General features: G+C 43.5%; 1 protein-coding gene across 2 annotated transcripts in view; it reads left to right on the top strand.

The window, feature by feature from the left end:
* The window catches only part of nf2b (NF2, moesin-ezrin-radixin like (MERLIN) tumor suppressor b), an 85,931-nt gene extending 73,379 nt beyond the window's left edge, over positions 1 to 12,552 (top strand). The window contains exons 15-17 of one of the 2 annotated variants that reach the window (XM_083649229.1): positions 1,319 to 1,452; positions 1,596 to 1,761; positions 11,971 to 12,552. In XM_083649229.1, coding sequence (XP_083505355.1) covers positions 1,319 to 1,452; positions 1,596 to 1,761; positions 11,971 to 12,018 — 348 coding nt within the window. In that variant the 3' untranslated portion in view covers positions 12,019 to 12,552. Of the gene's footprint in view, positions 1 to 1,318; positions 1,453 to 1,595; positions 1,762 to 11,970 lie in introns of those variants that run through there. The other variant, XM_083649230.1, reaches the window with a different exon arrangement.
* The last annotated feature ends 14,088 nt before the right edge of the window (positions 12,553 to 26,640 follow it).

Genomic DNA, 26,640 nt, shown 5'->3' with positions numbered 1-26,640 from the left:
TTTTGTGAAGGACGGTGCTTCCTTGTGTTGGGCAGATTTCTGTAATGTAGCAATCTGTGGAAAACGGCTGAAGTTTTCATCCTTGGTCTGTGTGTGTGTGTGTGTGTGTATGTGTGTGTAAAGGGAGGCGGTAGTAGGGTGATCATTCACTATCTCTAAAGTATAGATCCAAATTGTTAATCATTTCATCAACCAAGTCCATTAGTCCCCCTTAGCTGCAGCAAATGCTGTGTACCTCAGGCCTGCCAACCTGCACGCATTTTTCGTACCATGCACGCATTTTGGCATCAAAGTACACTGGTACGATTTGTCAGTTAAAACTACGCAAAACGGCATTGACGCCTGTGAATTCAATGGTGCACATGCAATATCTAAGTGTGTCCTGTGTTGTGAATCCTACTTCAGCCTGTGGTGATGATCTGACCAATCCACTCGATGAAAGGAATTAGTCTAGCCAATCATCAGAAGCAGAGAAGGGCGGGTCATGACTTGCCTTCAACTCCTTGCCGTGGGCGTATAAACAGTTGTTTTTTTCCGCCTCTCAAACATGGCTGCTGCGGTCTTCACAGACGACCACAGATTGTGAATAAAGCAGATGCACAAAAATAGCAAAATATGGAATTACTTTGCTTACTGTTTGACAACTACGCAGGCGAAGGGAGCAACGCGTCCAACTTGGCCAAACATCCCGACTTGTTCAAACAGCGTCCGGTTAGCGAATGTGATATAGGGCTGCCACAAACCATTATTTTGATAGTTGACTAGTCAGCAATTATTTCAACGATTAGTCGACGAATCGGATCATAAATTGCAGCTTATCGCACAATTACTCAATCGCTCTGATTTAGCTATCATCAGCTTCTAAATTTAGCTTCAAGTTGTTTTAAGCATGTGCCAACTAAAAATAAAGACAATTAAGATGATAATTCACTCAAAAATAATCGTTTCATGAAATTTAAAGTTTAGAGCATGTAGCAGCATATTTATTTCTGGCATCAATGTACTGCAAGTACATTGATGCCAGAAATAAATATGTAATAAATGTAATATAGTGCAAATTGCTAAACTGCAAAATAGTACACATTGAAATTAAAAACATATAGTGCAATGAAATATGTACTATCCATTGAATGAATAATGCAAAATAAAATTAGGGCACTACTACGTGGAATGGAAATGGAACCAAAAACTATTCACTATGTATCATGTGTGTATATATATATATATATATATATATATATACACACAGTATATTCCCCAAGGTTGGCAGGTTTCGTGTGTATCTTTGGTGACTTGACATACGTTTGTGATTTTCCAGCTGATAGCAGCCTACTCCACCCCCCCTGCTCCTCCTCCGGAGGCAGGCGACCTTGCCTACGAATCTGCATCTAGTCGCCACGACTTCAAGGACTCTGACATGAAAAGGCTGTCGATGGAGATCGAGAGAGAGAGGTAAGCCAGAGTTCAATCCTCTTTGACGACACTTTGAAAAGACAGCATGAAGAGGTGGATCTGTTTGTTTATATTTTCCTGTAATATATTAATACTAATGCTTCCATGCGCACCCCTCTCCCCCTCCCTCTTCCCTGCTCTAGACTGGAGTACATGGAGAAGAGTAAGCACCTGCAGGACCAGCTGAAGGAGCTGAAGTCGGAGATTGAGTCTCTGAAGCTGGAGGAGCAGCAGCAGGCCAACCTCTACACCCTCCGCAGTGAGGCCAGGGGATACGTCCCGGAGCCCCACTACATACCTCACAGCAACGTAAGTACAGGGGATACGTCCCGGAGCCCCACTACATACCTCACAGCAACGTAAGTACAGGGGATACGTCCCGGAGCCCCACTACATACCTCACAGCAACGTAAGTACAGGGGATACGTCCCGGAGCCCCACTACATACCTCACAGCAACGTAAGTACAGGGGATACGTCCCGCAGCCCCACTACTACATACCTCACAGCAATGTAAGTACAGGGGATACGTCCCGCAGCCCCACTACTACATACCTCACAGCAATGTAAGTACAGGGGATACGTCCCGGAGCCCCACTACTACATACCTCACAGCAACGTAAGTACAGGGGATACGTCCCGCAGCCCCACTACTACATACCTCACAGCAATGTAAGTACAGGGGATACGTCACGGAGCCCCACTACATACCTCACAGCAACATAAGTACAGGGGATACGTCACGGAGCCCCACTACATACCTCACAGCAACATAAGTACAGGGGATACGTCACGGTAGCCTGGGTAAACCCATCCCCCACGTGACCTGCTCTCAGACCTGTTCTCAGGAACTGAGAGAGCAGGTCACGTGGTGGCTGGGTTTACCTAGGCTAACGTCACGGAGCCCCACTACATACCTCACAGCAACATAAGTACAGGGGATACGTCCCGCAGCCCCACTACTACATACCTCACAGCAACATAAGTACAGGGGATACGTCACGGAGCCCCACTACATACCTCACAGCAACATAAGTACAGGGGATACGTCCCGCAGCCCCACTACATACCTCACAGCAACATAACTACAGGGGATACATCACGGAGCCCCACTACATACCTCACAGCAACATAAGTACAGGGGATACATCACGGAGCCCCACTACATACCTCACAGCAACATAAGTACAGGGGATATGCCCCGCAGCCCCACTACATACCTCTCAGCAACATAAGTACAGGGGATACATCACGCAGCCCCACTACATACCTCACAGCAACATAAGTACAGGGGATACATCACGGAGCCCCACTACATACTAGGGGTGGGGGGAAATATCGATTCACCTAAGTATCGCGATTTTTAATGTCACGATTTTTTGAATCGATCTTTTATTCCAGAATCGATAATCGCAAAAAAAAAAAAAAAAAAAAGATTTAGGTGCTTGCAGTCAGGCCACTCACTGAACAGCAGGCCAGGCACCGCCTACTGGTTTACTAGTGGTTTTATTACTTTATTAGTTAGTCTGAAGTAATAATTACACTACAGGGTTAAAGTGGGTGCATCTCATTGTAAAATTGGACTTCAAACGGGCCAAATCTGGCTTCAAACGGCCCAAATTGGGCTTCAAACGGCCCAAATTTCACGCGCGTCGGCCCATATCGGCCTGGCCTGCTTGGTATCTAATGCCCGGCCTGAATTATGATCCCAGTCCGCCCCTGTTTTTAACTATATCGCCCAGCTCTACTCATGATATATAATATACAGTCTCTAGTGTATGATTCAACTTTTCCCATGTTCTAATCTAGTGTAAAAAAGCAAACAAACTGAAAAAAGAAAAGAAAAAAATCGCAATAAATCGTAATATCGACCTCACAGCAACATAAGTACAGGGGATACATCACGGAGCCCTACTACATACCTCACAGCAACATAAGTACAGGGGATACGTCCCGCAGCCCCACTACATACCTCACAGCAATGTAACTACAGGGGATAATAAAATCAATGGAAACTGGAGCTCATGCATTGTGCGAGATTTTTATGCCTCCGCCGCCGGCGATAGCCAGGCCGGAGGCATTATGGATCCGGGTTGTCCGTACGTATATCCGTCCATACGTCAGTACGATGTTCGTTAACGCGATATCTGAGGAACACCTTGACGGAATTTCATCAAATTTGCGTTAAACATCCACTTAGGCTCAAGGATGATCTGATTAGATTTTGGTGGTCAAAGGTCAAGGTCACTGTGACCTCTCAAACGCCATTTTCAATCTTGTTAACGCGATATCTCAGGAATGCCTTGACGGAATTTCATCATATTTGCCTTAAACATCCACTTGGACTCAAGGATGAACTGATTAGATTTTGGTGGTCAAAGGTCAAAGGCCAAGGTCACTGTGACCTCTCAAATGCCATTTTCAAGCTTGTTAGCGCAACTTCTCAGGAATGCCTTGACGGAATTTCATCAAATTTGGCTCAAACATCGACTTAGACTCAAGGATGATCTGATTAGATTTTGGTGGTCAAAGAAGGCCAAGGTCACTGTGACCTCTCGAACGCCATTTTCAAGCTTGTTAACGCGATATCTCAGGAATGCCTTGACGGAATTTCATCAAATTTGCCTCAAACATGGACTTGGACTCAAGCATGAACTGATTAGATTTTGGTGGTCAAAGGTCAAGGTCACTGCGACCACTCGAACGCCATTTTCAAGCTTGTTAACGCAATATCTCAGGAATGCCTGAGATACGTCCCGCAGCCTCACTACATACATGTACCTCACAGCAACGTAAGTACAGGGAAGACACAGTGTTGCTCTTCAGGCAGTGGTCAATTCATCCCTAGTTTTAAATGTACCAGCATTTGGCTAGTGAAAAGGGCGTTTGGCAATGGGCATGTCCAATCACAGAAAGGCTTTTAACTTCCAAACGGATTCATGTAACACCACAAAACTTTGTAGAAAGGCTGGTCATGTGCCAAGTAGAGATGCTGCGATCCGATCATGTGATCGGATATCGGCGCGATATCAGCCAAAAAACATGGATCGGATCGGATTCCAGCGAAAATGACCGATCCAAGGCTCCGATATAAGCACTCCATTCCATGACTCCGCTCCAGGATTTCTATCCAGCATGCAGCAGCAGCAGCAGCACCACACAGAGGCCACGTGATCACAAGTTACAACAGGGCTTCTAGTAGCAGGCAGCTAGCCAACTGGTATCACCGTAGCACTACACGGAACACGGCAACGGCATAGAGAGCGAGCGAAAAAACCCAACGATGTCTGCCATGTGGGAATATTACACACTAGAAAGCGAAGGGGACCCAACAGCCAAATGCAAAACTTGCTTGGTCTCATTCCACCACTAAAAACTATCCTAGCCCGGGTTGTATTGGGGTCGAGTCGTGCTACTTTTCGTACCTGCCTCGTCGTGGTTCTATTCTGTGAACCCGGTACCATACGGTGACGTGAAAACATTGTTGACGACTGATTGGTCAGGCAGAATCGTGTTTACTCTGTCTACTGACTGTCATATGCAATGCTGCATACCAGTTTAGTGGGCTTACCTTCTCTTCTGTTATGTATATTTTCATCAGTCTTTTGTGTTGCTGCCTTCGCCTCCGGTGAAATAAAATCGTGGCGGGTGTTCAATTGTCTGAGAGAGAAAAAAGTCCGCTGCTCAGGGAGCTCCTGTAGCTGAGTGCAGGCTGCAGCGCTCCGCTAGGCCGCAGCGGGTCTTTGGTGAAGCCGCGGTCTTGCCTGGTGAGAGGCCGCGGGGTACAGGCTTCACTCTGTTGCGCCTCTCTCGTCCCCGCGCAGCGCAGCGCATGCCTGTGAGTTTGACTAACTACAAAGTGATATCCATTCTCCTGGCCGATTGTCACATTTGCCCATGTACACTGTAGGTCATTTAGAGGCACCAGTATTTCATAAACAGTTTAAAAGTTATGTGGATGGATTTAATTGTAACATTATGTTATAGCCTACTTCGGCTATTAGGCGAAGGACAGATATGCGGTCGCTATGACGACCAGCTGTGGGCGGGGGCAGATGATCCGCGGTGGAAGCAAAACGTCCATCGGGCCGAAACAAGTAGAGCCGACTGGTGACGAGCTGTGCAGGGCAGTAAAATGTGGTGGAAATGAGCCATAACAGCAAACCAGTGGGGGCTGTTAGAGAAGACATCCAAGGTTCTCACCCCCTTTCAAGAGCTCACAACTAATGTCAGTGCTGCCTCTGCCACCGCAGCTGATGTCATCTTACTTAAAGTAAAATAAATGGGTACGTTTTTCTCATAACCTACTGTTGTGGAACTTGTTGACTATTATTCTGGGGAGGTTATGTTCTCTGTTTGAGTAATATCACTTGATTAATCTTTTATTTAACATTCCAGACTACAAAATCAGTACTAAAAAGTAAAGCTAAAAATGTTTGTTGCCTGCTAGCTATCAGACAGCATAGAGAGGCTTAAATATGTGCTGTATCGGTATCGGATCGAAATCGGTATCGAATCGGGTATCGAAATTTGGATCGGTTTTGAGGCTAAAATATCGGAATCGGATCGGAATTGAAAAATCTCGATCGCAGCATCTCTAGTGCCAAGGACTGATTTACTTTCCATTAGGGGTGTCCCGGTAGACAAAAGTCATGGTTCGGATGGTACGTACCTCGGTTCTGGGGTCACGGTTCGGTACGAATACGGTACAACGGGGAAAGAAAGTGCAACAAATCCCAAATTCTGTTTTTTTCCCTTTGAATTTTTCTGAATTCTGTGTTTTGCTTTTTACGCTAATTTTACCATCAGAAGTAGTGTCTAATAAGTGGGAATTAATACATGTCCACAATTTTATGAGATCTAGGCAATCCCCACAAAAAGGTTTTACTCTAGAGCGGTGATTTTCAAAGTGTGGGGTGCGCCTCCCTCTCAGATGTCTGTCCTTGATCCTTGATCCTTGATTCCAGCTGTTTGACAGGGCAAAGGCATTTCCCCCCACTTTAAATCTTTATTGTACACAAGTTTGTAAACCGAGCGCATGTGTGGAGTAGCCTACCAACCCCTCCCCCTGTTGTATTTGTTTTATGTAGCATTTGCTATTGATGTGTTTGATTTAAGTACTAATTTGGAATCCTATCTAAAAGCGGCCACTAGGCGGCAGTATTTCTTTAGTCAACGTCAAAATACCTACATGTTCAGTAGAAGAAGAATAAAACGGCAGAAGAACAACAACGTTAAGATTAGACAGCAAGCCTGTTACTACTGCAATGCTGTAATGACTGAGATCATTCACTAAAGACTAGGGGTGTCACGATACACTCAGTTCACGATACGATACGTATCACGATACTGGGTTCACGATAACGATACGATACGATACGATTTTAACAATATTTTTTTAAACTTGAATAATGACAATATATGACTGGAAAAGTAGTATTTTATTTGAAATGCACAAATACAAAACATGCTGTTGTGGGAAATTGTTATTACAATAACAACTAGAAAAAACATGAGATTGGAGATAAGGCTTATCTTGAAATAGAATGAGTTACACCGTCACTTAGATTTACTTTGAACTAAAAGGTTTCTCAGCAGTATAAATTCTCATTATGCATCTTCAGTTTTTCTTCAAACTCAAACAACAAGACTTTTCTTAGTCTATTTTTTATGCATCTTCAGTTTTTCCTGTCAAGTAAACAGTTTTGCCAGAAACTCAATTGAATGGTTTCTCTCCTGTATAACTTCTCATGTGTCTCTTCAGAGACTTGTTCAACTGAACTACTTTCCACACATTGAACTTCAACAAACAAAGACGTTTCTTTGTCTATTTAAAAAAAAAAAAAAAAAGTTTTTTTTTTTTTTTTTTTTTTTTTCTCCACGATATGAGATTTCATCTCAACGATACATATCGTGACGTTTTACTATCGCGAAATTTCGTGGGACGATATATTGTGACACCCCTACTAAAGACCAATCATTTGTTTTATAATCGTTTCCGTTTGTTTATTCATGTTGTAAGAAGTTGTTAGTTACTGTTGAAAGATATAATACCCCCACTGTCTGACAGACAGCGGGGTGGGTTTCACTTTCCGAGTAAGTACGGGAAAGAACCGTGTCAGCGCCTTAACGTTATTGGATGCAAGTTTTGTTTACCATAATGATTACGTTCGGTCATCTAATGGATTATTGGAACATGACAAGGAGTCATCCCCTCTTCCTCCCCGCATCTTGCTTGTCATCCCACGCGATGTAAGTTGCTTGTTTACAAGTTAACAGCTTTGTCAGTGTTATGTAACGTTTAGCCGCAACGTGCAACTATAAAGGACTTTGTCGCGGCTACGGAACGTTACATTAGCAAGCTTACCTCGTTGGCTTGATGTTGACAGAATTTGCAAAACAGCTTATCGCCTGAGTCATAAAAGTCATTAGGATACTGCTCTGCACTTTTTTGACGACGCTAACGAGAGAGCAGCTGGACGCTTGTTCTGTCTGTTCTGGAGCGACCCCCGGTAATGTTTCCTCTCCACAAAACGTTCCATTCTGTGAACGCGGATTTCTATGACCCTTGTGTTGTTTTGGTGTGTCTTCTTCTGTGGCGTATTCACTGGCGTTCAAACAGCGTTTAGGTGCTTCTGGATTTGACGTATTCGTCGTGTCGCTTCACGTACTGAACCGCGATGCCCGTACGGTGAACTCACGGGACGAATACATGTACCGCGACACCCCTACTTTCCATGCCCACTGCCCAAAAGGAGGCATGGCAATGGGGGTAGCAAATCACAAACAGGTTAGGCGCCTACGTTCGAAATGGATTCACGTAACACGCTGTGGCGGAGGTATGCACTCTACCAAGTGCCCTCTAGTTATCATTGATATGATTTTGCTTTCCTGTGCTGTTTAGTGTTTCCCATTCAGTTGAGTTTGGAACCAGGAATACACATCTCCTCACAATACACCTGCAGTGGGTTGCACCAGCTGTGCATACGTTGAAACGTGAGCTAGTTTGAACGTAAAGTCTCACTAAGTCCGAATTTACGCACTACTAAAAATATTTGGGTTGCACCAAGTGAAATAGTTACGTCGGCATAAGTTAGAACTTAAATTTTACACCTACGTCTTACTAGGTGTAAAGTCAAGAATAGCAGTTGGCACGGATTGCAACTTGGCACCGTGGCGCATCGTCCGCAACGCGCTCTCCGTGATCAATCAATCAATCAATCAATCAATCAATCAAACCTTTATTGGCAGACGCTTGGTCCATAGATGACACATACACAATTACAAAAAGCACATAAGGGCACAATAAAAGAACAAAAGTACATTATAAAAGAGAGTCATACCAGAATTTCCACATATGTGACTGGTATCTCACAGTGCTTAGCCCAGGATCAGTGAGCAACTTAATAATAACATTCTGAGACACGTTCAATCTACAGATGAACCTGTACCTCAGATTTCTCAGGAGCGCCTGGAAAGTGGCCACCCCGCCTTACAGAACAGCTCACTAGCACTGCTCCACCTGGGCTTTTTCAGCAAGATGCGCATGCAATCATTTTAGGCAACCTGAAGTTTATGCATGCTTGCCTTCTTAAACTTTGCCCACAGGGGGGCAGTATAGATAGGGGTACAGTAAGCCCTAAAGAGTGTGATCTTTACATCATCAGAACAGGAGTGGAATTTCCTGACCAACATGTTAGCCTGAATGTATAACACATGCCGCTGTCTATACATATCATCATCATCACCCATATGGTCAGTAATGAAGTGGCCCAGATATTTGGTTTTGTCACAGACACATAGAGCATGCTCAGACAAAAGAAAGACAGGAAAAGCAAGATCCCGGTCCTCTTTCGTTCTACAGATCATAACAACACTCTTCTTAGCATTGTATTTAACATCAAATTGGACCCCGTAATCAGAACAGATATTCAGCAGATGTTGAAACCCAGCGCTGCTGGGGGAGAAGATCGCCAGGTCATCCGCATACATAAGGTGGTTAATCAAGGCGTTACCGATCATACATCCTGTTCTGCAGTCTCTTAGCTGGACAGAGAGATCATCCATATATAAATTAAAGAGAACAGGGGAGAGTAGCCCCCCCTGCCGTACCCCATTACCAACACAAAAAGGGGTAGAGACACTATTGCCCCATTTTACCAGCATACTCTGGTTGGCATACCAGTATGCCAGTATGCGTATTATGCTGCCAGGCACACCTCTTTGACTTAACAGGGCTCGACGTTAACTTTTAAAAGTGGTTGCCGGAGGGGCAACCTGGCAAGAGCTTTTGGTTGCCCGAATAAAAATATGGTTGCCCAATTTTAGTCGCCTTATATTTTGAGTAATTAAGATACTATGCAGTCATAAGTATGGATGCACCGATCCACTTTTTTCACTTCCGATCCGATTCCGATGCCTGAATTTGGATATGCCGATACCGATATTTTTCCAATACCATAGCTATTTTTTCTTGCATATAGGCCTACAGTACAGACACAAATTTGGCCAATTGAAGAAAATAGGAAAGAAAAATACAACTTGAAAAAAGCAGACAAATTGAAGGAAATATACAAGGCAAAAAAGGATAAATATGAATCAAATCTGAACTATTTAGGCATTGCTGCTTTAGAGAAGGACCCTCTGCCTGTAGCTGGCTCCTGCTAAGAGACATAATTAGTATTTGGTAATTAATTATCTCATAACATTAGCTACCTGGTTCATAAACAAGAACAATTAGGTCATTAGACATTTCCATTTCCACTCAAATGTATTAAATAACATTTCAACCATCGTTTCAACAAACCAACAATTAAACACCCCTGCCACTTTAAACACTTGGTCTGATCCCCCGGAAAGCCCCTCCAGAAACTACCAAGTGGTACGCTCCGCATCTGGGGACTTCCGGTTTTGGAACGGCTCGTCTAGTGGGCTCGTCTATCTAGAGCACACCGCATTACAGAGAGACGAGGATGTGCCGTTTCACATGCAGCAGACAGGTTACAAACAATTAATCCGTGAAAAGTAATAAATATACATTTAATTGCCGAGATACGTCTCTTGTGTTTTTATTTTCACTGAAATGTTTTGTGTAAATGAGTACAACCTGTTGCTATGTATGATTCACTCCATAACGTTACTGCTATCATCTGATGCAACATCAGAGAGAGGGAGAGAGAGACGCAGCGATAATAACATGGCAACACGGACAACTTATCAGTAATCACTTTAGCCTTCGTGTCATTACAAGTTGCTGTCTTGCTTTTTGGTGTTTCAAGAGTAAATATCTCCACTCCACGGACATGTTGAGTTACAGCAGCCTGCTGCAAGCTAGTGCGCTCCAAACTGGAATGGAGAGGAGTTGTCATTTTAGGTGCGCACAGTTAATTGTCTGGAATGCATCTGATCGGCTGAGAACGCCGATCAAAGCCGATAGAGGCCAACTCAATTGCGGAGCATCTCTAAATAAAATGTCACATATATGTCACTCACAACAAGTATTAAAACATATTTATTTGGTGTATATTTTGCTGTTTGCTGCTGTACATATTTTTTTGCATGTTAAAACGTGGTTGCCCCTGGGGCAACCAAAGGCCAAGAAATGGTTGCCCTATTTTTTTTTTGGTTGCCCGGGGCAACCGGGCAGCCGTTAATGTCGAGCCCTGCTTAATTTTAGAAACAGCTTATGATGATTGACTCGATCAAAAGCCTTCGATGCATCTATGAAACCAACTAAAACAGAGGAGTTCTGCCTTTTATAGGCTTCGACAACCTCCTTCAATGCATAGATACACAAATCAGTGCTATGCTTGGCCTTAAAGCCAAATTGATTGTCAGTGCTGGATATAAACAAATTTAAACGATCTAATAACACCATTTCAAATACTTTGGAAATCACACTGGCTAGGGCAATAGGCTCAATTATTACACCCTTTGATATTTATGACTCACGCTTTTGTTTCCCACAAGCTGTAGCACTGCATACAAATTAAAATAACCGCAACAATTTAGCGAGGCAGGATGGTGGTAAATTAGCCTACAATACTGATGAGGGGCTCACAGATTAACGTTAACAGTAATATGAACCTAAATGAACGTTACTCAATAACGTTCTCATTTGGTTAGTGTTGATGAAATATGAAAGCACTAACTTGCGGTGGGCAACATGTCCCGACTGTTTTCATTCCACTTAATTAAACAACGGTAAATAAACACCGTTTCCACCGCGCTTTTCACTGATTGGCTACAGGAAGTGAAAACGTCATTTTCCGCGACAGTATTTTGGTTAGTATGGACTTTAGGGTCTACTAGTTAAGATGTATCTTACGTCTCCGTGGTGCAACTAAACAAAGACACAACTTTAGTGTCAAACTAACTAGTTTGAACGTAGCAGCCAGTTAGTGTGGACTTTACACCCCAACTTAAGAGAGAACTTACGTTCAGCTGGTGCAACAGGCTGCTGCACCTCAGCCACGTGCTTCCCACTTCCAAACAGCTCATATTTATCTTCTTTTTGCAGCGGAATTCGGCGTACATGTCTCAGATGGCGTTCTTTGAAGAAGTCTGATCCTACTCCCACAAGATAAGGACGAGGGACACTGCCTGTTGTGGCTTTTTGAGACATCCCTATGTGCTTGGTTTATTTTTTACCTGACAGAAACTAACACACACACTCTCTCTCTCTCTCTCTCTCTCTCTCTCTCTCTCACTCACTTACACATACACGCACACTTGGGATTGTGTGCTTTGAAAACACTTTTTATCCATTCATCCTCTACAACACAGTCGTCTGGTCTTGCTAGGATGTACCGCCTGCTACACTACAGGTTCCTCCACAGTTGTTTGTAATATACAGTATATATATGAACACATTATATTTGCCTTGCATCTAACACTGATCCAGGACATGGTGCTGCAAATGGATGTGTGGATGAATTTTGATTTGACGGCAGTGTTGTTTTATTAAGGGATATTCAGCTGTGAGCTGTTTAGATGTGACAAGATATACTGTAGATTGATGCCTTTAACATCCTTTAGCCTTGGGAGGTTGTCTGTTCTCTCTGGGACTGGGAGGATGTCTAACATTTGGCACAAACCAACTTTAGGCAGGGTTTCTACAGTCATGGAATATGGTAGTCATGAAATTGTCAAATTGATTTTTTTTCCAGCTCTTGGATAAGTTCTGGAATATTGAATTTTGTCCTGAAGGTTTTGGAAATTTTGATGTTTTTTTTTTTTGTTTGTTTTTTCAACCAGCAAAGTGTTAAAGGAACACTCTGCCGATTTTCAACCAGCTTTGTATCATTAGAACATCAGTAGTATATCAGAAAGCTGTAAACAGGTTTGAAGTCATTAATTTAGTTTGACAGTTATTGAGAGTTGATTTGAGTTAAGCTGTGGACCAGTGATGTCATTCATGCACAAATGACATCACTGGTCCACAACTTTACTCAAAGCAACTCTCAATAACTGTCAACTTAAATGAACGACTTCAAACCAGTTTACAGTTTTCTGATATACTACTGATGTTCTAATGATACAAAGCTGGTTGAACATCGGCAGAGTGTTCCTTTAAGTCAAAATTGGTTCCTACTTCCTTCCATATATAACAACACTGACAGGAAAATAAAAAACATGAGTCCCAAGCTATTGTTGTAAATAGGCTGGGGCACTCCAATCAACTATGGAGTGAAGAAATGTAACGTGTGGAACACATACAAATTGGCCCTGTGAGACACTAACAAATCTCTGTGAAAAGGGTGCAGGGACCCTGTCTCCATGGAAACTGTCTAGAGCCGTTTTCACACATGCGTACAGGAAAATTACCTGTAAATCAATATCGGCCATTTCCCGGAATTTCCCTTCACACCTGAGCGCTCGCATGTGTGAATATAGCAGCGAAATTGCCTGTATGTTGGGGGGCGGGGCAGCACTGCAGAGCGGGTGGGAAGTGACGTGTGCACTTGGATGGCGAATCCTCCTTATTTTGGGGGTCGGCAAAACTCCGATGGTGAAATAAGTTTGCTTGTCACACAATAAATCACACTCGTTTGACTTAAGAGGGCATGTATGTTGTATCATTCACATTCGCTAACCAGTCTTTGAACTGAAATATTTGAAGAAGTTGGGATCCGTGTCTGAGAGAAATAGCCTGGCTGGTTCGATGTTTATCCGTTCACCTGCGTCGCGTTGAAGCACTTTTTGCAGACTGGCTTCGTTTGATGTGTCCGGGCTTGCCTTCGCTGTCGGCAACGTAAGCAAAATACTTCCACATTTCGCTTCGTGCATCTGCTTTCTACAAGCGTTGGGCGGCTTGCAAGACTCTCAGAGCTGTCTGTGTCCCTGTCGGGCTGCTGACTGAAGGAGGAGGACTGAAGGACTGGCCAGAGAGCGAGCAGGCAGCAGAGAGGGGAGAGGGGGAAATCGGCACGCCCACACATGAAGCTGACATACCGCTCTTATTATCACAAGATCATTTCGCCAGTTTGCTTTAATGTGCGCGAATGATTAGATTATGCCCGCTGGAACATTAAGCAACGTGTGTACACCTCGCCCATGAGAAGGACCGGCAAAGGACTTGACACGTTTCTCACTTGTGTCCCTTATCGCGGCATACCGCTCTTCTGACTGGCTCGAAACTGGTGAAATGTCCGCGATGACGGGGGAACGCTTATACCGGAAAACAACTTTCACACATGAAGGCAATAGACCGCTTTCCGGTCATTTAGCGGTAAAAAGCGCATGTGTGAAAACGGCTTAGGTGTGACACTCCATGGAAACTGTCTAGGTGTGACACTCCATGGAAACTGTTTAGGTGTGACACTCCATGGAAACTGTCTAGGTGTGACACTCCATGGAAACTGTTTAGGTGTGACACTCCATGGAAACTGTCTAGGTGTGACACTCCATGGAAACTGTCTAGGTGTGACACTCCATGGAAACTGTCTAGGTGTGACACTCCATGGAAACTGTCTAGGTGTGACACTCCATGGAAACTGTCTAGGTGTGACACTCCATGGAAACTGTCTAGGTGTGACACTCCATGGAAACTGTCTAGGTGTGACACTCCGTGGAAACTGTCTAGGTGTGACCCTCCATGGAAAATTGCGTTATATTCAGTGTTTGATCTTTCTTTTGATCTTTGTTTTTATTTGCATGCTGTTACTGTATCTTGGTACTTGGATCGCCTTTCTTGAGAACAGCGCCTTCATCATTTCTAGTGCCTCATCATCCCCAGAACGGTTGATGGATAGCGATGCGCTATACAGTATATACTTGCATTTCAAGTTTTTCTAATGTGTATTGTAGACTTGTGCCTTAAACTCTTATTTTCTACCAATATAATTTGTGTTACTGAGGTTGTATTATTGTGCTTGTGTGCCTTGCAGCTGTTTAAATTGAAATGTGTGGGATAAGTTGAGTATCACACCCTGACTGAGTTCCAGAGGAGCAGATTGATGGCTTTGACATTGTTCCCCTTCTCTCTGTTCATGTACCTCTCAGGGTTAGTATTGCAGATAATCAGGGCGAGTGGAATCTCTCATTTTCCCAAGACATGTTTTCTACACAGGATGTGTTGCTTTTGTGAAAGCCATTCAGAATAGCACCCATTAAAGTTTTCAATTTTTTGAATAGACAATATTTGTATTTAATTTAGATCGGTTTGATAGTACTTAGAGTGATGTACACTATTCAGATTAAGACACTAGGGCAGTGGGTACACTACATTTCACGAATAAAAAGGTAGCTGAAGTGAGTTTGTTTACTCCACCGCATCCCTTGGTGCATCTTCAAAAAGGGAGAGGCTAGATGCCGAGACTAAAGCCAGGTATTCTGCAGGTATGTTGTTTTTTACTGGTCTAGATGTTCGCTCGACTTGATTATGAACTGAAGAACACGGACAAATAATTGGGGTCAATAATGCCATCACAATCCTGTAAGTTTAATTGAAATTGTAATTTTATTTGAGATCTGGTTACAAATAAGGGCCAAGTCTAACCTTGGTCTTGTGTGAATGGGAGTTTTCTTTTGGCCAGATGTCCTTATCGAAATTAGTTAATGTTCTTTTCTCTATCAGTTTAGTGCTTGGCATTTCTTTTCATGTTTACACGTGCCTTAAATCAGTGGTTCTCAAACGGGGTTCTGGGGACCCCCAAGGGGTCCTTGAGGGGGTTCCAGGGGGTCCCTAGCCAAAAGGGGAGTAATTTATTTGAGCTATAATTCCATTCATAAGTAACACAATGACTATTTTGGTCATGGGTATTATACACTTTCTGTAATAAAACATCTAAAAGCATCAATCTTATCATATGGGGGACCTTGGGACAAAATCCTATCAAATGGGGGTCTGTGGTCTAATCTTTGTCAGTTTAGGGGTCCTTCATGTAAAACCACTACCTTAAATAACACCATCTATCACACACTTGTGCATCACCTATAGACAGCCTTTTTCCTGAATTTGACTAATGTACAGGAATCTCTAGTTTAAAGAGACTTCCAGTGGGATTTCCCTGCCAAATCTAGTCCAGTTAAGAAAACGTGTATTTCACACCAGAAACATGTTTTTGTGCCATAGTAGATCATGTGTAATATGAGATGGCATCATGTGTGCTTCTTCATCATTAATGTACTAATCTTCCTCACCATGTGTCAATCAAATGCATAATTGTCTTAATAAACATGCAGTTTCAAAAGGAGAAGCAGCTGTTTTTTTTATTGTATTTTAGATCCACTGTAGCATTTGTGCCTGTTTAATCTAACATCACACATTGTGAAAAAACCAGAGACCTATTATGCAGTCACCTCAGCTGGAAGCAAGACTCCAGAGAATTGGGTGGCAAATATATTTCAGATTTGGTTGGAAAGGATGAGGACAGGATGTTGTCATGTGTTGATGCCAACTAGGAGGAGAAGGCAGGAGAGGAGATCACCATCAAAGGATGCCACAGCAGGTGAGAGCTCATTAGGACTCGGTAAGACACTTGGCTTTTTTTCCTCCTTCTTTTTGCCTTTTAATTGTTTTGTTGGTCAGTGCACGCAGTGGCGCAGGCCCTATAACAGGGTTTGTCCACCCAATTTGCAAGCCCATTTGGAAGCCATTTGGTCCCACTCAGAAACCATAAGACCTGCCGCTACCAAACTTGGTAGTTAGGTTCACAGAGTCACCTTTACTATGGGTGGAAAGATTACACTTGTTCACCACTAGGTGGCGCTATAACAGCCCTCTTTACGTTTTGGTCCATAACTTTTGAACCGTAGGATCTACAATCAAAATTATTTTTCCCCTGGATTCCTTGGGTCATTCCGCTGATAGCCCATTTCCGTCTTAACACTTTCAGTGCCACGGCCCTTGGGCAAAAGGTTGCTTGCTGTGCCACATAGGCCGCAATGCATTTTAAAACAGTCATATAATTTCTTTAATAATTACTATGTAAACACTGAACACGCACAAATAACGATGAGACTCTCTTCTATCACCTGCAAAAAAAAGTTTATTGATCCCATTTTCCGTTCTTTAGTTATGAGCCGGAGAAGATAGCTTGATCGAACGAAAAACAGAGCTTTTTTTCTACGAGCTGAGATAATGAGCCTTTTGTGAAATTAAACATTTCAAGCACATCACTGACTCTGAAGCTAATTTTCTGATGTAGTCACACCTCAAAAATAATTTCCTTCAATAAAACAGTGAAGGCAAGGGAATTTTGTTTGGAAGAATAATATTTTTAGCTGAAACCAGCAGCGCTGGCGCCTGCATGCGCTGCTGGTTGCAGCTTCTTGCTGATCTTTTGCTGCTGGTGGGCATCGGATATTCTGGCTTGCGTTTGCCAACCCTGTCCTGCTGTCTGGGTCTGTGTTGTGTACTTGGCTCTGCATGCCCACCTCCCCCCCTCCTCCTCCCCCCCCCCCCCCCCCCCCGTTGTGGGAGGAGTGTCTCTCTGCTCTGCTGTTTTCTCGTTTTCTCTGCCTGTGCTCAGCACTGAAAAAGTCAGCTAGATCCTGCTTTTTTACAGCCGCGTGTACCAGCTCCCATGCTTCGAGTTGAGAATAATAACAAATCCACGGCTGATCATGTGTTGCAGCGGACACGGAGGCTGTTGCAGCGGACATCGAGGTGCTCAATTGTGATAGCAGATTGGCTGCTGCAGGGGCACAGCTAAACGTTGCTTCAATGAAGCCGCTGCATACGGACGGATGCGATGCGATTTCCTTCCCCCCAATGACTTCTTCTGTGTGTTTCACTCCACGTTCTCTCATCTGGAGAGCGCTGTCGCCACCTAAGGGTTCTGTAAAATAGGTTAGACACATTCAATACCTCTGAATATTGTAAGAGGCGATGTAAGAGGCATAGATCGACACCCCCCCGTCAAAAAAAAAAAATCGAGTTATGACGCCATTTGGCGTCGCTGGCACTGTACGGTAAATTTCTAATGACGCCATATGGCGTCGCTGGCACTGAATGTGTTAACTAGATTTTCCGCCATTTTGAATTTTCTCCAAAAGCGTTTTTTTTTGCTATTTCTCCTTCAAATTTAGTCCAATCTTCGCCAAACCACATCACACAGAGTGTGTGGACTGTCCTACACAAAACTTATTTCGTGGTTTTTTGCAAGACCGCACCGTTGTGATCGAATCGACTTCAGAACTTTTGTGGGTGTGGCCTAGTTCACAAAAATCGCCCTAACTCCGGAACGCATTGTCCGTTGCGAATGAACCTTTGTACAGGTGTGCAGCTATGTACTCTGAGCTGATAAAAAAAACAATTGTCATTTCGACAATAGGGGGCGCTATGGCAACAATAAGTACCCGTAGCTCACAAACCATAAGAGTGACTGTTCCCAAATTGGGTGTATATAGGTTCATTGAGTACTCTTCTACTCTGGCCAAATTCCACAAAAGTTACACCGATTTACCTCACAGTGGCGCTATAGCTGCCCTCTTTATGTTTTGGTCCATACCTTTGGGGCCATAGCTTCTACGATCAACATTCTTTCTATATAGACCACGCCCATTTCCGTCTAATTAGATTTTCCGCCATTTCGAATTTTGTCCAAAAGCCTTTTTTTGCTATTTCTCCTTCAAATTCTGTCAAATCTTCACCAAACCAAATCTGTCCTGCACAAAACCTGTTTTGCCGTTTTTTGAAAGACCTCACCATTGCGATATAATCAACTTACAAAGTGTTGTGGGTGGGGCCTATTTCACAGAAATCACACTTTACAATAACGTACACAAATACTATAGTAGTTACTAGTAAACTAACCATTAACTAATAGCCAGTTAATGAGTAGCTAATGAAAAATTTGGCATTAGTCAATCACTAGTTAATCATAGTTAATGAGTAGGTAGTCATTAGTTAATGATTAGTATCTAATTTCCTGACTAGAGTAGTTAATCATTACCTAATGATTACTAAATGTCAGCTCGTGAATAGAGTAGTTAATCATTACTTAATGATTCCAAAATGTCAGTGCGTGAATGTATTAGTTAATCATTAGTTCATCATTAGCCAAGGTCACATTGTGAGTATAGTAGTTAATCATTAGTTCATGATTAGTTGTTAGTTCCTTAGTAGAGTAATTACTCATTAGTTAATGGTTAGCCAATGGTCAGTTTGGGAGTATATAGTTAATTGTTAGTTATTCATTACTTAATTACTTAATTATTACCTGTCCATTAGTTACTCTTTTTGTGTACCCTATTGTAAAGTGGTGCATCATACTCAGTAGTTTATGAATACTGAATCATTACTTAATTATTATCTGTCTATTAGTTAGTCTTTTTGTGTACCCTATTGTAAAGTGGTGCATCATACTCAGTAGTTAATGAATACTGAATCATTACTTAATTATTACCTGTCCATTAGCTACTCTTTTCGTGTACCCTATTGTAAAGTGGTGCATCATACTCTGTAGTTTATGAGTACTGATTCATTACCTGTCCATTTGTTACTCTTTTCGCACCCTAATATAAAGTGAAAGATATCCTTATCAAATAAACACTGCCTCCAGGTGAGATTCGAACCCTGAACCCCAAGATTGTTAAATTGTAAGTCTGGTTCTCTACCATCTGAGCTAACCAGCCTGTTATTTGGTAGAGCCATACTATAGGTCTGTAGAGTCAGAGACTAAGTATTATGTCCTATCCACATACTACTTTCTGTTCAAGTACTTATAGTTTTTAAGATATATTCCACCCAAATACTACCTTCTCTCCAAATACTTATAGTTTTAAAGGTATATTCCATCCAAATACTACTTCATGTCCAAGTACTTAGGTATGTTTCAGCCAAATACTACTTATGTCTAAGTACTTGTAAGTACTTGGACAGAAAGTAGTATTTGGGTGGAATATACCTTTAAACTATAATACTTGGTCTCCGGCTCTACATTCGATAGTATGGCTCTAACAAGCAACAGGCTGGTTAGCTCAGATGGTAGAGAACCAGACTTACAATTTAACAATCTTGGGGTTCAGGGTTCGAATCTGACCTGGAGGGAGTGTTTATTTGATAAGGATATCTTTCACTTTATATTAGGGTGCAAAAAGAGTAACAAATGGACAGGTAATGATTCAGTACTCATAAACTACAGAGTATGATGCACCACTTTACAATAGGGTACACAAAAAGAGTAACTAATGGACAGGTAATAATTAAGTAATGATTCAGTATTCATAAACTACTGAGTATGATGCACCACTTTACAATAGGGTACACAAAAAGACTAACTAATAGACAGATAATAATTAAGTAATGATTCAGTATTCATAAACTACTGAGTATGATGCACCACTTTACAATAGGGTACACAAAAAGAGTAACTAATGGACAGGTAATAATTAAGTAATTAAGTAATGAATAACTAACAATTAACTATATACTCCCAAACTGACCATTGGCTAACCATTAACTAATGAGTAATTACTCTACTAAGGAACTAACAACTAATCATGAACTAATGATTAACTACTATACTCACAATGTGACCTTGACTAATGATTAACTAATGATTAACTAATACATTCACGCACTGACATTTTGGAATCATTAAGTAATGATTAACTACTCTATTCACGAGCTGACATTTAGTAATCATTAGGTAATGATTAACTACTCTACTCAGGAAATTAGATACTTAAGCAATATAGCATGAGAGCCAGTGTGTTGTGCCAAATATATCCCCCTGATCAGCTGTTATCCCACGAGGCCGCAGTGGGATAACTGCTGAGCAGGGGGATATATTCCACAACACACGCAGCTCGAGTGCTATATTGCTTTTATAAAACGGTTTCCAAGTATGATAATATAATAATAATAATAATACTATAAGTCCGACTCCGACTGGCATGTCATTCTGATAGTCAGTTGAAACACTACTGTAAGGCGGGACCGCAAGAACATGCGGGTGATTTGATTGGATCGTTCTGGAGACTGAAGTTGACATTGGCCAATCCTGGCGCTTTCTGGAAACCCCGACAGGCAGCTCGAGCGCAGCGTTGCATTCTCAGTGCTTGCTGAGAAGCTGAATGCTTTCTGCAAAGCCCGACACCAACTAACGTTACGGGGTTAAATGCGGGGTTAACAGCCTTTCTTTTGCAAAGAAGACATTAGCCCGCATCTATTCTTGTACAAAACATCATTTTCTGCGAAGTATTAGTAAAGTTATAAGCGAAGATCGATTCACAAGGATCTGACAGCTGTCTCCGCCATTTTTTTTTCCTACGTTGTCATTTGAGGTAAGCCTTATTATTACTCTCTTAGTAAGAGAGTTGCCATGGCAACCAATAACCCATGGCCATGGGTTATTGAACTCGGTTACTGGAATTATACAATGGCTGTGAACCAATCGGATTGCTTGATTTGAGAGAGCCGTTTTATAATAATCATTAACTAATGACTACCTACTCATTACCTATGATTAACTAGTGATTGACTAATGCCAAATTTTTCATTAGCTACTCATTAACTGGCTATTAGTTAATGGTTAGTTTACTAGTAACTACTATAGTATTTGTGTACGTTATTCTAAAGTGTTACCGAAATCGGTATTTCGTCTTCTAATTTTGTCCAAACTTCACCAAACCACAGCACACAGCATGTGTCGACTGCTGCTCAAAACATATTTTGTGGTTTTTTTGAAAGCCCGCGCCGCAGCGTAGGCTATTTCATCATGAACTTATGATTTTGGGATACTGTTAACTGTCTGGGAGAGATGTAATTAGAACAATAGAAGTTGAAGGGGCACCATGAGGCTATACAGAGGGGTGGGGTCCTTTTAATGCGACAAATACACATCTTTTAGAATTTCACAATAAATAGACGCGCCCACACACACACACACATGAATGTATTATAATAAAATGTTTTATTAAATGCAACTACATAATTAAATAATTATTTTCTTTCTAGGGCTGTCTTACCATACTGATTCTCCATTAGCCTATATCCTTCATACTTCTGCCACCGACAGCCCTCCACTTTAACAATGTCACTGCCTGCTACAACCAACCGGCTCGTCCACGCTTTTCTGCGCTGGCCATAATGCTAGGTTTCCACCTAGCCTTGTTTTAATTCTCCCCTTTGTTTTGGTTCTCATAGCGTTTTCTCCTGCTGGTATTTCTAGAATGAGAAACAGTAGAATGCACATCCCCACAGTTCTTGAAAGAAAAAAACATTTCGACCAGGAAGGGCTTCGTCCTGACAGAGAGCCCTTAGTATCTGGAGGAAACTCCAGGGGAGTGCATGGAGAACATGCAAACTCCACACGGAAAGGCCCTATTGACGAGATAGTCCACCTGGGCAGTGGGTACTGAGGATATGCTAAGGGGGGACACACCCACAGCGTCCCGGGCGGGAATCTGTGAGGCGACAGTGCTACCACTGCGCCACCATGCCCCCTATAATCATTTTGTTTGGTGGTGTCTTTCAGTCTATTTCAAACACTTGTACAATGTCTGATATGAGACCAGTTTAACTCTAAAGTCAGAACATATACGTTGTTTTTTCGTGCCATTTTAAATCATCAGTTTAATTCAACTAAACCCTCAATAGGGCCACCAGCGAAAGCAATGATCATATAACCTGCCTCTGACCTTAATCCCACATGCTGAATATGGTCTGAAATCTGGAGAAGTTGAGGTTGAATGATATAGCTCCCACCAGAGGGCACAAGAGACTACAGCTCAACCCAGTCTGTCTGTGCCACACACTGGCTGTAAAGGCTATTTGTAACCAACAAGTAAACAAAAGGATGTGGGAAAACTCTAATAAACACTTCATAAGAGAGGACATTTTTAATCTATTTTATGCTTCCATATCAGGCAGAGTGATAGGTGGTTAGGGGGGAGTGAAGAATAGAAAGTTTTCATTAATCTAATTATTAACTGAGGGTAATAGAATCAGATAAGCTTCAATCCCATTAAAATGCCTTACCCTGAGGATTTGAGTGTGTCTGTGTGTGCTCAGCTGTGAAACGGACTACATGATATTGGCTGGCATACAAAAGAAGTATTCTTCCAACCTGTGGCAGCTTGCATTTTCCCATCCTATCTAATCTCAGGCCTTGGATTTCATTCAGACTGCCAAACATAAACACTTGTCACTTGTCCTGTGCATTTGGCCAGCTGAGGAGACAAGCTGAGCCTACAAGTGCACCTTTCCGAAGGCTTAATGTCACGATGCGACGTTCTCGCTGGGTGCTGGTCAGGGGCTAAGGTTGAGGATGGAGGCACCAGCCATGTGTACGGCAACCATTTTAGGGCCTCCTCCGTCAGAGTATTGGCATTCCTCAGTCTAAGAGTTGTCAGTTCTTGTGTCTCCTATTAAAGTTTAAACCATGTCGAGTGTGCTCTGAAACACCTTCAGTCCTCACACGAAAACACTGTCATTCTTCCTGCATTACTGTTTCACTCCTCACACGTCAGTCATCGCACAATACGGCGTCACTCGTCAATCATCAGTCCTCACTCGTCAGTCATCACTCGTCAGTCATCAGTCGTCAGTCATCAGTCCTCACTCGTCAGTCATCAGTCCTCACTCGTCAGTCATCACTCGTCAGTCATCAGTCCTCACTCGTCAGTCATCAGTCCTCACTCGTCAGTCATCACTCGTCAGTCATCAGTCCTCACTCGTCAGTCATCAGTCCTCACTCGTCAATCATCACTCGTCAGTCATCAGTCCTCACTCGTCAATCATCACTCGTCAGTCATCAGTCCTCACTCGTCAATCATCAGTCCTCACTCGTCAGTCATCACTCGTCAGTCATCAGTCCTCACTCGTCAGTCATTAGTCCTCAGTCATCACTCCTCACATCTCACGTGAAAATGTTGTCGTTCCTCCTGCAAACTAGCTGTCAGTCATCACTCCTCACATCTCACACGAAAACGCTATAATTTCTCCTACAACATGCCTCAGTTATTGTATCACTCAAACTAGCTGTCAGTCACTCCTCACGTCTCACATGAAAACGCTGTCATTCATTGTTTTTGGTTGTTCTTCCGTGTGTGATGGGAAAACCGCAATATGGTATATATATATATATATATATATGGTCTATTGTCATCAAACATTAAACTAGATGTTCCTCTTAGTGTTCCTATGTTAATTCTGTTGGGTCTCATAGATTACTACTTTAATCTATATTGTAAATAAAGAAACTTGCGCCTTTATTTTGAAGGCAAAATCACTCAACCGGAAGTGAAGTTGTAAAAAATTGTTGCTCAATTCACGGAGGCGTTCTTGCGGTTTCCCCATCACACACGGAAGAACAACCAAAAACAACGAATGACAGCATTTTCATGTGAGACGTGAGGAGTGATGACTGACAGCTAGTTTGAGTGATAACTGAGGCACGTTGCAGGAGAAATGACAACGTTTTCGTGTGAGATGTGAGGAGTGATGACTGACGAGTGAGGACTGATTACTGATGAGTGATGATTGACGAGTGAGGACTGATGACTGAGGATTGACGAGTGATGCCGTATTGTGCGATGACTGACGTGTGAGGAGTGAAACAGTAATGCAGGAAGAATGACAGCGTTTTCGTGTGAGGACTAAAGGTGTTTCAGAGCACACTCGATATGGTTTAATAGGAGACACAAGAACTGACAACGCTTAGACTGAGGAATGATAGCTAATACTCTGAGGGAGGAGGCCATAAAATGGTTGCCGTACATGTGGGAGAAGTCAGGGACAGTGAGTTTCAGAGGAAGAGTGTGAGAGACATAGCTGAGGAAATGACCGAACAAAGCATCGCCACCCCTGATATCTGGGCGGAGGTGAGGGTCACCCCTGACCTCTGAGCGGAGGTGAGGGCCACCCCTGACCTCTGAACGGAGGTGAGTACCACCCCTGACCTCTGAGCGGAGGTGAGGGCCACCCCTGACCTCTGAGCGGAGGTGAGGGCCACCCCTGACCTCTGAGCGGAGGTGAGTACCACCCCTGACCTCTGAGCGGAGGTGAGGACCACCCCTGACCTCTGAGCAGAGGTGAGTACCACCCCTGACCTCTGAGCGGAGGTGAGGGCCACCCCTGACCTCTGGGCGGAGGTGAGGGTCACCCATGACCTCTGGGCGGAGGTGAGGGTCACCCCTGACCTCTGGGCAGAGGTGAGGGCGCTGAGAGACATGGTGGTGGAGGAGAGGGTGAAGCTGACGAACATGGAGGCCAGACTGAAGAGCAGCGAGAGCCAAGCCAAATTAGATGTGTTTTGCATTTTGTGCTGCAAATAATTGTTACATAATAATTGTGCAAATAATGCAAATTCAGACTTTTCTCTGTAGCTAGTACAGTTTGAAACTATGAAAATACATAAATAAAATATGGCCTTTTGCTACAACCTAGCCCAGGATTGAGCAGAGGAACGGGGTAATTTATGCCATACTCCACTACTTAAAATATTTATTTTTGTCCTTTTCAGTCATTTCACTAGCATAGGGCCTTACCGGCATACGGGGAGAGACAATGGATTGTGTCTCTGAGAATCATTCTAGCAAAATAACCAATGTTTACTTCAACATATCATCATCAGGTCGAGTGGGTTCCTCGGGCAATGATGGATCTCCATTCCTCCCTCGCCTGCATACACGTTCCAATTTCTCCTGCAGTCAGCCCGGTGTCCCACCTTAAAGTGTCTCCTGCAGTCAGCCCGGTGTCCCGCCTTAAAGTGTCTCCTGCAGTCAGCCCGGTGTCCCGCCTTAAAGTGTCTCCTGCAGTCAGCCCGGTGTCCCGCCTTAAAGTGTCTCCTGCAGTCAGCCCGGTGTCCCGCCTTAAAGTGTCTCCTGCAGTCAGCCCGGTGTCCTGCCTTAAAGTGTCTCCTGCAGTCAGCCCGGTGTCCTCCCTTAAAGTGTCTCCTGCAGTCAGCCCGATGTCCTCCCTTAAAGTGTCTCCTGCAGTCAGCCCGGTGTCCTGCCTTAAAGTGTCTCCTGCAGTCAGCCCGGTGTCCTCCCTTAAAGTGTCTCCTGCAGTCAGCCCGGTGTCCTGCCTTAAAGTGTCTCCTGCAGTCAGCCCGGTGTCCTCCCTTAAAGTGTCTCCTGCAGTCAGCCCGGTGTCCTCCCTTAAAGTGTCTCCTGCAGTCAGCCCGGTGTCCTGCCTTAAAGTGTCTCCTGCAGTCAGCCCGGTGTCCTCCCTTAAAGTGTCTCCTGCAGTCAGCCCGGTGTCCCGCCTTAAAGTGTCTCCTGCAGTCAGCCCGGTGTCCTCCCTTAAAGTGTCTCCTGCAGTCAGCCCGGTGTCCCGCCTTAAAGTGTCTCCTGCAGTCAGCCCCGTGTCCTCCCTTAAAGTGTCTCCTGCAGTCAGCCCGGTGTCCTCCCTTAAAGTGTCTCCTGCAGTCAGCCCGGTGTCCTCCCTTAAAGTGTCTCCTGCAGTCAGCCTGGTGTCCTCCCTTAAAGTGTCTCCTGCAGTCAGCCCGGTGTCCTGCCTTAAAGTGTCTCCTGCAGTCAGCCCGGTGTCCCGCCTTAAAGTGTCTCCTGCAGTCAGCCCCGTGTCCTCCCTTAAAGTGTCTCCTGCAGTCAGCCCGGTGTCCTCCCAGCCCGGTGTCCTCCCTTAAAGTGTCTCCTGCAGTCAGCCCGGTGTCCTCCCTTAAAGTGTCTCCTGCAGTCAGCCCGGTGTCCTCCCTTAAAGTGTCTCCTGCAGTCAACCTGGTGTCCCGCCTTAAAGTGTCTCCTGCAGTCAGCCCAGTGTCCTGCCTTAAAGTGT

This window comes from Poromitra crassiceps, assembly GCF_964638095.1.
Source record: "Poromitra crassiceps genome assembly, chromosome: 1".
Lineage (NCBI taxonomy): Eukaryota > Metazoa > Chordata > Actinopteri > Beryciformes > Melamphaidae > Poromitra > Poromitra crassiceps.
Note: the sequence above shows the minus strand (reverse complement) of the source record. Positions and strands in the feature narration are given on the sequence as shown.